Here is a 10,513-nt window from a genome sequence, read left to right as displayed (position 1 = left end):
CAGGGCCCTCGCAGATAGGCCTGGCTCTTGCCGCATGCGGTGAGAAGCTGTGATGTGGGAGTTAATGGTTGGGACAGGACGGGGGACAAAGTCTGGAGACGTGCCTCCCTAGACCGCACAGGGAAACAGGGAATGAGGAGATTCCGTCAAAACACACATATATCACGTTACCTTAAGTGCCTGAGTTAAAAGCTGATGCAGAAATAACTCCTAGGCTGAAGGTAGGATTCATTCCAAACACCTGCCCCACAGGTAGCCAAGTGCTACCTATGAAGGGCTTCTAAGTGCTGACCGGGGAGGCAGGATTCACCTCACTCACAAGGGGAGCAAGCAGTCTCAACAGGTTTACGCCCAGCCGGCCTGATTCTGCTGGGCTCCACCAACCTCTAGCGGGCGAGATCCTGCCCCGCCCCCCGCACGTGTGCGCGTGTGTACACAGCAGGAGCAAATGGGCCAGGGCCAGGTCTCCGGTCCTGGCATTTTGGGGAAAGACAAAGGAAAAAAGGCACATGAAGTGGCTGATTGAATTTAAAAGGAAAAAAAAAAAGGTAGCTGCAAGTGACATATCATTATTTAAATTTTTTTAAAGGTACCTTTTTTCCCCCATGAAAAGAGAAATTCAAAATATAAACTTAATTTTTATTATTTTACATTCAAGTGAAACTTCCATCTGGAGGGGCTAAAACCACAGCTGCAGGCCACATTCAGTGATTTTACTTTGGTGCCTTTTTCGTTCACCTGATGGAAGAATTCAACCCTCTCATTTAAAAAAAAAAAAAACAGCTGGAGAGTCCCAGCCGTAATACTAGGTGTAGACACGCACAAGCACACACACAAATTCAAAAACTTCTACATAGAAAAATAAAGGATAAACATTATCCATCTATTTTGTGCTGCGTAATGTAACTTTTATATACATAAAAAAATGTTTTGTTTACTGTTTTCAGTCACTGCAAATTTTCTTCCCTCCTGTGAGATCTGAGGATCCAGAGAGGAGGCTGCCACAGTGAAGCAGAAAAGCTACATTCTGCCCAGGGAGGAAGAGAAAAAGCAATTTCTCACTCCCCTTCCAAAGTCTTTCTTGTCCACCACTGCCTCGGATGTCCCTGCAGACAGCATTCCCATGAGCGGCTGGCCCGTCCCCTCCTCCCTCTAAGGCATCGAGGAGCAGAGGACCCACAGGGAGCACCCTGCAAAAAAATGATGTAGGTGTGAGGAGAGGGCAAGGGGCTGGATGCAGGCAGAGAATGGCTTTAAGAAGAAAAGATTCTATGATCCCTTCCCATAGCCTGTTCGTTTAGTATGGAGCTCGATTTTCTAGCTGGCGCTTGGTGAGGAAGTATTTGAAGAACTCATAGACAGACCAAGAAATGGCGGTGGAGGGCATCTGGTAGATGACACGCGCCTGGATGCCTTTGAAGTAGCCGGCCAGGCCATTAAGCTGGTACACCGTCCGGAAGGCATTGGCCATGCCCGACAGCCGGCCGCTGATGTTGGCCAAGGAGAGGGCCACATTCTCCTGAGTGTTGAGAAGAGTCTTACAGACGTCCAGGGGGGTCGTGGCGGCCGCGGCGAGGGCCCCGGCCAGCCCGCCTGAGATGATGTGGGACTGCGGGTTGTAGGTCCGGTGAGGGTTGACCTGCTCCTGCAGGAACTCGTAGGTGATGAAGTGGATGGACTGGAAGGGGATGTTCATGGTCAGCTGCGTGGTGTAGCTCCGGTAGAAGGCCCCCAACCCCTCGGTCCTCCACACCGTCCGGATGCAGCTGAGGGCTGACCGGTGCTGCGAGTTGTACATCTGCAAGCGCTGCTTCACCACTGTGGTTGGAGCCGCAAGGCAGGCCAGACGGACAGCCAGTGGGCAGTGGGTCAGACGTGGCCCCACCCCAGGTCAGAATGAAGCCAAGCCATAAAGAGAAACAAGCCAGTTAGACACGCCGGAGACAGACGAGAGCCAGCACACACAGCCCCAGCCTGAGCTGCCGCAGACGGCCAGCTCCCGGCAGTCCTGGATTAAAATCCATTTTTATCTCCAGGACCCACTGCCAAGAAGGTGGCTACGTCCTGAAGTTTCTCCTGCCCGAATCTTGCTGAAGGCAGCCCCCAAACCAGGCAGCCACTTCAGACTAGAATCACGGATCTCTTTCCCAGATCCTGGCTGCCCCTGGCAGGAACCCTCAGCACCCACCACAAAGCTGAATCCTGTCCCCTGTACCCTCTGCCCTCATCCGTCCCCGGCACATCTACTGGAAGTGTGTCCCCTTGCGTATTCACAGGGGTTTGTGCCTCTAACAGTAATTCTCGCTTCTGTGACACAGTGTGTTTGGAACAGACAGTGGAATCATGTCTGCCCAAGTTCAATGACTTTCTAACTGGGGTTCACAGGACAACAGGCAAATGAGACTAACTGTGGTACCTCAGGCTCAGGGTTTTAATGGCTTCATGTATTGCCAAATAAATATACACAATGGGCTTTTCTTTACTTTTTTTTTTTTTTGAGACGGAGTTTTGCTCTTGTTACCCAGACTGGAGTGCAATGGCGCGATCTCGGCTCACCGCAACCTCCGCCTCCTGGGTTCAGGCAAATCCCAGCCTCCTGAGTAGCTGGGATTACAGACACGTGCCACCATGCCCAGCTAATTTTTTGTATTTTTAGTAGAGATGGGGTTTCACCACGTTGACCAGGATGGTCTCGATCTCTTGACCTCGTGATCCACCTGCCTCGGCCTCCCAAAGTGCTGGGATTACAGGCGTGAGCCACCGCGCCCGGCCCTCTTTACTTTTAAAGAAATAAGGACCGTAAATTAATAGCTATGACAAGGAGAAAGAGACAGCTTGAGCCTCACTTTTTTCTCCTTTAAAAAAGATAAACAAAACCCTTGCTTGGTTACACAAAGTTAACTACCTGTTCACTGACCAGGTCCCTGAATGAACTCCCATAAAAAGAAGCCCAAGATATATAATATGTGAGCGAATATTTATTTGGGACATTTTTAGGTTTTTCATTGAACTACTTCCTAGAAGTGCTTCCTCCTCCTTGCCCCTGCCTACCTCAGAACACCTCTTTCCTGCCTTGAAAACATTCTGTCTTGAATGCGTTCATTACAGGACAAGCCATGAAAGCAGACCAATTTACTTAAGAACATCACATCTCTTGAGAAAGATACTGTGTACAAAACAAAACAGAACACGAGCTCTCTTTCTCAGCTCTCTACTTTGTAAATAAAAAGGGGAAAAGGTGTGTGTCCCTCCAGCATGCCTGGTGCAGCACACGATAGAGGAACCCACGGGAATGGAGAAGGTGCCTTTCTTCACCTGCCCATCGGGTCACGCTTAGCACCCAAACCATAGAGACTCCCTGCCCACCTCCCAAACCGCCCCACCACAACCCTGAAGGTCAGACCAAGTCCCCTATCCGCGAGGACATGGCGGGTAGCTGCAAGCAAGTTTAAAAGCTTCACCTTAAAAGACAAAAGATAGGCAAACTTATAGCATGAGACTTAAAATGTTGAAACTTTTCTCTCCAATTCTCCCTTCTGGCCAGGAACTATTTTCAGATGGGGCAGCAAGGTGAAGAGAGCTCCACAGCTCACCCCGAGCTAGCTAAGACGCCAGGATACATAAAAAGGGAACAGACTCGGGTCTGCACAGCTGAGGCTCGCTTCGTAATACCTCCGAAATTTAAAAGGACAAAAAGAAGATAATGTGGAAAGAGAGGACTAAAACAAAATGACCCAATGTCAATTTCTGAAGCACAGAGATGGAAACACTGGAGTCCATCATACTATTCTCTCTACACTGACATCTGTTTGAAACGTGATCCATAATCTTTCAAATTAAAAACAGTCAAGACTGAACACTAGCCCTTAAGAGTAGCCTCTGATGGGTTCCCCATACATTTGTCTAGGATTGATAAGGATTAAAAAGGGCTAGGGGTGTGTGCGTGTGTGTGCGCGCGCGCTGTGTATACATACAGGTTTTAGAGTAGTGCAAAAGCATGCAATAGAAATCACCAGGAAACAGATTCTGGTCCCTAGCTCCAGGGATTCAGATACAAGAGGCTGGGTGTAGAGCCTGATAATTAGCATTTCTTTTCTTTTGTGTTTTGAGGCAGTCTTGCTCTGTAGCCCAGGCTGAGTGCAGTGGTGCCATCACCAATCACTGCAGCCTCGCCCTCCCAAGCTCAAGCAATTCTTTTTCCTCAGCCTCCTGAACAGCTGGGACTACAGGCATGCACCACCACATCTGGCTAATTTTTGTATTTTTTGTAGGGACGAGGGTCTCATTATGCTACCCAGGATGCTCTTGAACTCCCAGGTTCAATAGATCCGCCTGCCTCGACCTCCCAAAGTGCTGGGATTACAGTTTTAAACCACCGCTCCGGCCAGTTAGCATTTCTTCTTCTTTTTTTTCCTTTTGAGATGGAGTCTGTCTCTGAGGCCCAGGCTGGACTACCGTGGTGTGCTCTCAGCTCACTGCAACCTCTGCCTGCCAGGTTCAAGTGATTCTCCCACCTGGGTCTCCCCAGTAGCTGGGATTACAGATGCACACACCACATCCAGCTAATATTTGTATTTTTAGTAGAGACAGGATTTCTCCACGTAGGCCAGGCTGGTCTCGAATTCCTGACCTCAAGTGATCCTCCCACCTCGGCCTCCCAAAGTGTGGGGATTATGGGCGTGAGCCACTGGGCCAAGCCTCAGGATTAGCATTTGCAGCCCCTCAAGGAGGTCTGATGATGTTGATCTGTAGACCATACTTTGAGCAGCTGTGTTTCTGAGCACAGGAATACCATAAAACCCAAATATTCATGTCCCTTCTTGAGGCCTTTGATAATGTAGTAAAGAATTCAATTCTCCTATCTGCTCTGACTGGGGTCCAGGAGCCGTCCCGCCCACCTTCAGTCCTCACCACTCCCCCACCACCATTTTTTGTGCCACTTTGCACATCCCCTACTGCCCCTCCCTGGGACCATGAAACATTACCTTCTGCTGGATTCATTACCGCATCGTGGAGCAGGGTGGCCATACTCCCAGCTATCCCTGCAAAACAAACTCCAGAAAATTACCCTCTGCGACCCAGTGTTCTCAGGAAGTTCCTGGAACCTAAAATCAGATGGAACCCAGGACTTAGTTTTCTAAGAAGCGAAATGTACTACCAGCTCCACCCACGTGAGCACTGACTCTTAATACCCTAAAGTGATGGTGAAAATAGGATAAAAATGGGGATGGTTCATTTAGGCACACTCACTCACACTGTAATCTTGCAAAAACCTCATCTTCTTTCTTATACTCAACCCTGGGAAGACGCTAAACCTGCAAGTGTTGGGTGGGTCCCAGTAACCACACGGCATGGCTTTTCCCACTGTCTAGATGTTAATTCTCTCTCATCCTTTGCCTTTGTCTACACATTAACTCACTTTGTCCTTAAGCTGGGGCCCTGAAAGGAGATAATATCATATCTACAGCTGAGAAAGGGAAAAAAGAAAATCTGGTTAAAATCCAGGCTTTAAAAAAAAAAAAAGCTGGAAAAGAGAAGAGGAAATCAGGAGAATCTGCATTTGGTAGATTTCCAGGGTCAGTCTGCAAAGCTACAGGACTGACCCCATCTGAGGGTCGGGTCAGGCCTGGCTTCAAGAACCAGGAACTTCAAAAGCCAGAATCAGGCCTGGAATTTTGCTTTTGGCTTTGAGCTTCCTCCCTTTGCGGTGACACTAACCTGTAATTAAAATGACCACGGGAAGGTGGGAGGAATGAGGAACACCAGGATGACTCTTCAGCAATGCATGTAATACCCTCTCCCCCACCGCACACACACTTATCATCATTCCCAGCAAGATCAAAACGCCACCACAGCATACACCACACATTGCAGAAACAGCGCAGGCCAGTACTTGGCATAAAATGGATTCCGTTAAATCTCTTTCAGGGAGCGAAACCATTACATAAGGCAGTTTCAGCAAAAGAAGGGCCCCAACATCACAGACTCAGGGGTAGGTCAGGGCTTGGCTCTTCAGCGACCATCTCAGTAAATGCACTAATGGCCAATTTCTACAAAACAAAACAAATATCTGCAAACCAGCCGGGCAGGCTTATGACCAAGGTTGGCTGATGGGAGGAGATATGCTTTTCAGCAGAATCAAAAGAGAGGGGGAGAAGTTATTGTTGGTCTCATCTACGTCTCCATTGTTGAAACAAATGAATTTTGTCAGAACAAAGGTACTTTATGCTGCTATCCATATTTCCATTCCAAACCCAAACAAAAAACAAAAGCAAGCCCACAGGAGAGGAGAAAATAAGAGCTCAGCCCTGCCCAGTAAAACGTGCCTTATGTAAGAGCTGCTGGCTGACTTGCACCCCCCACCCCCGCCCTCCCTCAAAACAACCAAACAAAATGATTTCAGCCCTTGCTTGCAGAGAGATGCAACTCAGACAAACGGAAGAGAATGGGGGTAAAATTCCCAAGTCCCCAGAAGCTTAAGGTGGGAAAGGCCTTCTGCGTGGAGCGTCCTTTGTCAGCCATAAAACTTCTTGACCTTTTAAAGCTTAGTTAGATCTTGGCGTTGTAGAGACCTGTTGTACCAGTTTTTAAATAGTCTCAAAGAAGCTGTCCAGATAACTTTTTTTTTTTGAATCCAGCATTCAAAAGTTTTGTTTCTATTCAGGGTTTCTCCTATGTCTGATCATTAATTGTTTTTGAATGTTTGAAAACAAAACAAAAAGAGAAGAAAAGAAAACCCATACAACAATAAAACGAAAACACCTCTGTCACTGATTTCTCCCCAGGCTTCAGAAAGCGGTGGGGAACAGACAAAAGCATGTGTGTGCCGCGCGCATGTGTGTGCGTGTGTCTGGGTGTGCGTTGCACACACAACGCTAGAGTTCTTTATTCGTGAGCAAGCGGGCCGAAGTCGAGGCGGCTGGGTCACAGGGAGGAACACCCTGGGGAGGGACGTGTTGAAGAAGAGAACTTTCTAACTCCAGACAAACGCTTTCAAAATACCGTTGGCTAGGTGGCTGTTTCCTTGGTGGTGGAAAACGTCATTTAAAGTCCTTTTCATGTTTTCATAGCAGGCAAAATACATGGCGTGGGCCGGCCCTGCACCCAGGATCATGACGTTGAGGCCCCGCAAGGGCCTCCAGAAGCCTTCGGTCCGCATGATTCTCTTGAGGGCTCCGTAGATACTCGTGTACTGGGCTTTCGGATCTGGACTCAAACTCTGCATTCGTGTCTGGGAGTGGGCAAGAAGAGAAGACAAACAAACGAAAAAGAGATTTAATGAGGATGGTAAAGAAGGAAAATAAGACCTGGAGAAGGAGAGAGAAAAAACAATGTTCATAGTTTCACAGGATTTATCTGGGAAGGAAACATACCTGAAATCAAAATGAATTCTACATGGACATAATGAAGTCCACATGAATGTGTACATGCAGATTTCGTTATGCCCCATAAAGAGAGAAACAGAGAGAAGGAGGTGGAAGAGAAGGACTTTCCCCTGTCACTGGCAAGCTGTGTGGCCTCTGGGGAATTCCTTAACTTCTCTGGACCTTAAGACCTTCAATTAAAATAACAGGATTGTTGCAAGCAGCAAACCAAACAATGCCTATGAAAACCCTTAAAAAACTCAGAGTCCTAGATAGATGTAGAATTGTCCTGCAGTTACCACTCTGGTGGTGAAGTCCTCTGTGTCCTCACTTATCTGAAACCTCCACGTTCTGGAAGCTCCTGTTAGTCCCTACACCATGAAATTTCCCCGAATCCTCCAGCCCTCACTTGCCTCATCACCTCTAAATACCTTTTTGCATTTTATTTTTATAAGTTGGCACTTAAATATAAATGGTCTAGTTCTTAATTTCTTTCTTTTTTTTTTCTGAGACAGTCTCGCTCTGTCACTGAGGCTAGAGTGCAGTGGCACAATCTCAGCCCACTGCAACCTCCGCCTCCTGGGTTCAAACAATTCTACCTCAGCCTCCTAAGCAGCTAGGATTATAGGCAACCGCCACCACACCCAGCTAATTTTTGTATTTTTAGTAGAGGCAGGGTTTTACCATTTTGGCCAGGCTGGTCTCGAACTCCTGACCTCCTAATCTGCCCGCCTCAGCCTCCCAAAGTGCTGAGATTATAGGCGTGAGCCACTGCAGCCAGCCAATTTCTTTCTTTCTTTCTTTTTTTTTTTTAAAGTCAAAGCAATTTTGTTAAGAAAGTAAAGGAATAAAAGAATGGCTACTCCACACACAGAGCAGCATTCTTAACTTCTTCATTTGCATAATCTTGTCTCCTTGAAGCAGAGACCTGGCTTTCCCTCCTCTGTCATCCCTAGGACACCACCCAGGAGGGAGAAGCACCTGCACAGGTGCAATGGTTAATTTTATGGGTCAGCCTGGCTGATCCATAAAATATCTGGTACCCAGATATTTGCTCTAACACTAGTTTAGATGTATGTATGCAGGTATTTTCTAGATGAGGTTAACATTTGAATCAGTAGACTTTGAGTAAACCAGATTAACTTCTACTATACCATGGGTACGTACACCTCATTTAATCAGAATTTCTCTCTCAAGGAAGAAATTCTGCCTTCAGACTCAAACTGTAACATCAGCTCTCCCTGGGTCTCTACCCTGCATATTTTGTACTTGCCAGCCCCCACAATCATGTAAGCCAATCCTCAAAATAAATCTCTCAATTTCTAGGTAGGTAGGTAGATTAGATAGATAGGTAAGTAGGTAGATGGATGGATGGATAGATAGACAGATCAATAACAGGCAGATAGAGAGATAGATAGGTAGACAGGTAGATAACAGGCAGATAGATAGATAAATAGGCAGACAGATAACCTCTCTATGTAGCTGGATATAGATCTCTCTCTCTGTCTCTCTCTGTCTCTCTCTCTCTCTCTCTCTGTTGTTTCTGTTTCTCTGGTTTCTATCTGCTAGGACCCAAGGAAGGCCTTCAACCAAAGGCCTGTCTTATAAACCCTAGCAGATTGTATACATCCTACTATCTGTTTCTCTGGAGAAGTCTGACTAGTACAGCAGGTAAGAAATACTTGCCAAGTGGAAGATCCACCATGGCTCACTCCCACCAAAGTAACCGTATTCCCTCCTTCCTTCTTCCTCCCTCCCTCCCTCTCTTCCTCCACCCCTACTCCCTTCCGCCCTCCCTCCCCCTCCCCCCAAACATACTAGACAAGAAGCTTTCCAACTTTTGGCAAGGGTATTCTTTCATCTCCAAACAAACTCATACAAAAAAATCTAATCCTATATATAGAAAAGGAGGGCTTCTCTGACTGCAGATGGGCAAAGGACTCTACGGGGCTCCCTCTCACTTCCCAGGACAGAGAGTCCCAGCTACCCCAGGGCTTGGGGAAACAGTGAAAACCAGTCACCTGAATTAGTGGTCATTTTCGGATTACAGATTCCACTGGCTATTAAAACCACAACAGAAATGGGCACACCAAGGCCAACTTTTTATTTTGCCAAGAAAGGACATAAAAACAGTAACAATATAAGCAACAATCACCACCGCCCTCTACCGCAAACAGCATTTCCTAAAAGAAAGAGCATTTTTAACAATTGAAAAAAAAGAAGACTACCTCTGACTATAAAATGGTAACATACATTAGATTTAGCTTTATTTTTATTTTTTTTCTTTGAGACAGAGTCTCACACTGTCACCCTGGCTGGAGTGCAGTGGTGTGATCTCGACTCACTGCAACCTCCGCCTCTCAAGTTCAAGCCATTCTCCTGCCTCAGCCTCCTGAGTAGCTGGGATTACTTGCCACCATACCCAGCTAATTTTTTGTATTTTTTGTAGAGACGGGGTTTCACTATGTTGGCCAGGCTAGTCTCGAACTCCTGACCTCGTGATCCACCCACCTCGGCCTCCCAAAGTGCTGGGATTACAGATATAAGCCCAGCTAGATTTAGCTTTATTAAAAACTTGCTACTCTGCTCCCTTTTTCCTGCCACAGACTGGTGAAAACATCTTCTGGCCCGGCCCAAGGCAGCTGCCAAGACACCTGGGCCCCAGAGTCCTGGGGAAGGTGGCCCTGCACCTTTTTGTTTTTTAAAGTGATTTCTATTTTAAGTCTTTCAAAAAAGATTTGATCTAATTTAATAAGAGGATACATTAGACTAGGTGTGGTAGGTCACACCTATAATCCTGGTGCTTTGGGAGGCCAAGGCAGGAGGATTGCTTGAGGCCAGGAATTTGAGATCAAGCTGGCCAACACACTGAGACCTCATCCTAACAAAAAAAAATAAGAAATTAGCCAGGCATGGTGGCACACACTGCAGTCTTGGCTATTTGGGAGGCTGAGGTGGGAGAATGCTGCGAGCCCAGGAAGTTTGAGGCTGCAGTGAGCTATGATCTTGCCACTGCACCCCAGCCTGGGCAACAGAATGAGACCCTGTCTTTAAAAAAATAATAATAAATTTTAAAAGGGATGCATTATAAGCAAGAAAGGTCAAGGGAAGGACAAGTGAACGTGCCAACCAAGAAGGCATCTGAATCA

At 46.9% G+C, this 10,513-nt stretch overlaps 1 protein-coding gene across 5 annotated transcripts in view; it reads right to left on the bottom strand.

Annotated features, from left to right (window-relative positions):
• Positions 1 to 618: 618 nt before the first annotated feature.
• SLC25A37 (solute carrier family 25 member 37) overlaps positions 619 to 10,513 on the bottom strand; it is a 111,694-nt gene continuing 101,799 nt past the window's right edge. For all 5 annotated transcript variants that reach the window (XM_064368642.1, XM_012435272.2, XM_021665127.2 and 2 more), the window contains 3 exons: positions 7,003 to 7,231; positions 4,986 to 5,042; positions 619 to 1,818 (listed from right to left, as the gene is read on the bottom strand). In XM_064368642.1, coding sequence (XP_064224712.1) covers positions 1,298 to 1,818; positions 4,986 to 5,042; positions 7,003 to 7,231 — 807 coding nt within the window. In that variant the 3' untranslated portion in view covers positions 619 to 1,297. The remainder of the gene's footprint in view (positions 1,819 to 4,985; positions 5,043 to 7,002; positions 7,232 to 10,513) is intronic.

Source organism: Aotus nancymaae, unplaced genomic scaffold (assembly GCF_030222135.1).
Source record: "Aotus nancymaae isolate 86718 unplaced genomic scaffold, 86718_ANA_hifiasm-v0.15.2.pri h1tg000079l, whole genome shotgun sequence".
In the NCBI taxonomy this organism is placed as follows: domain Eukaryota; kingdom Metazoa; phylum Chordata; class Mammalia; order Primates; family Aotidae; genus Aotus; species Aotus nancymaae.
Note: the sequence above shows the minus strand (reverse complement) of the source record. Positions and strands in the feature narration are given on the sequence as shown.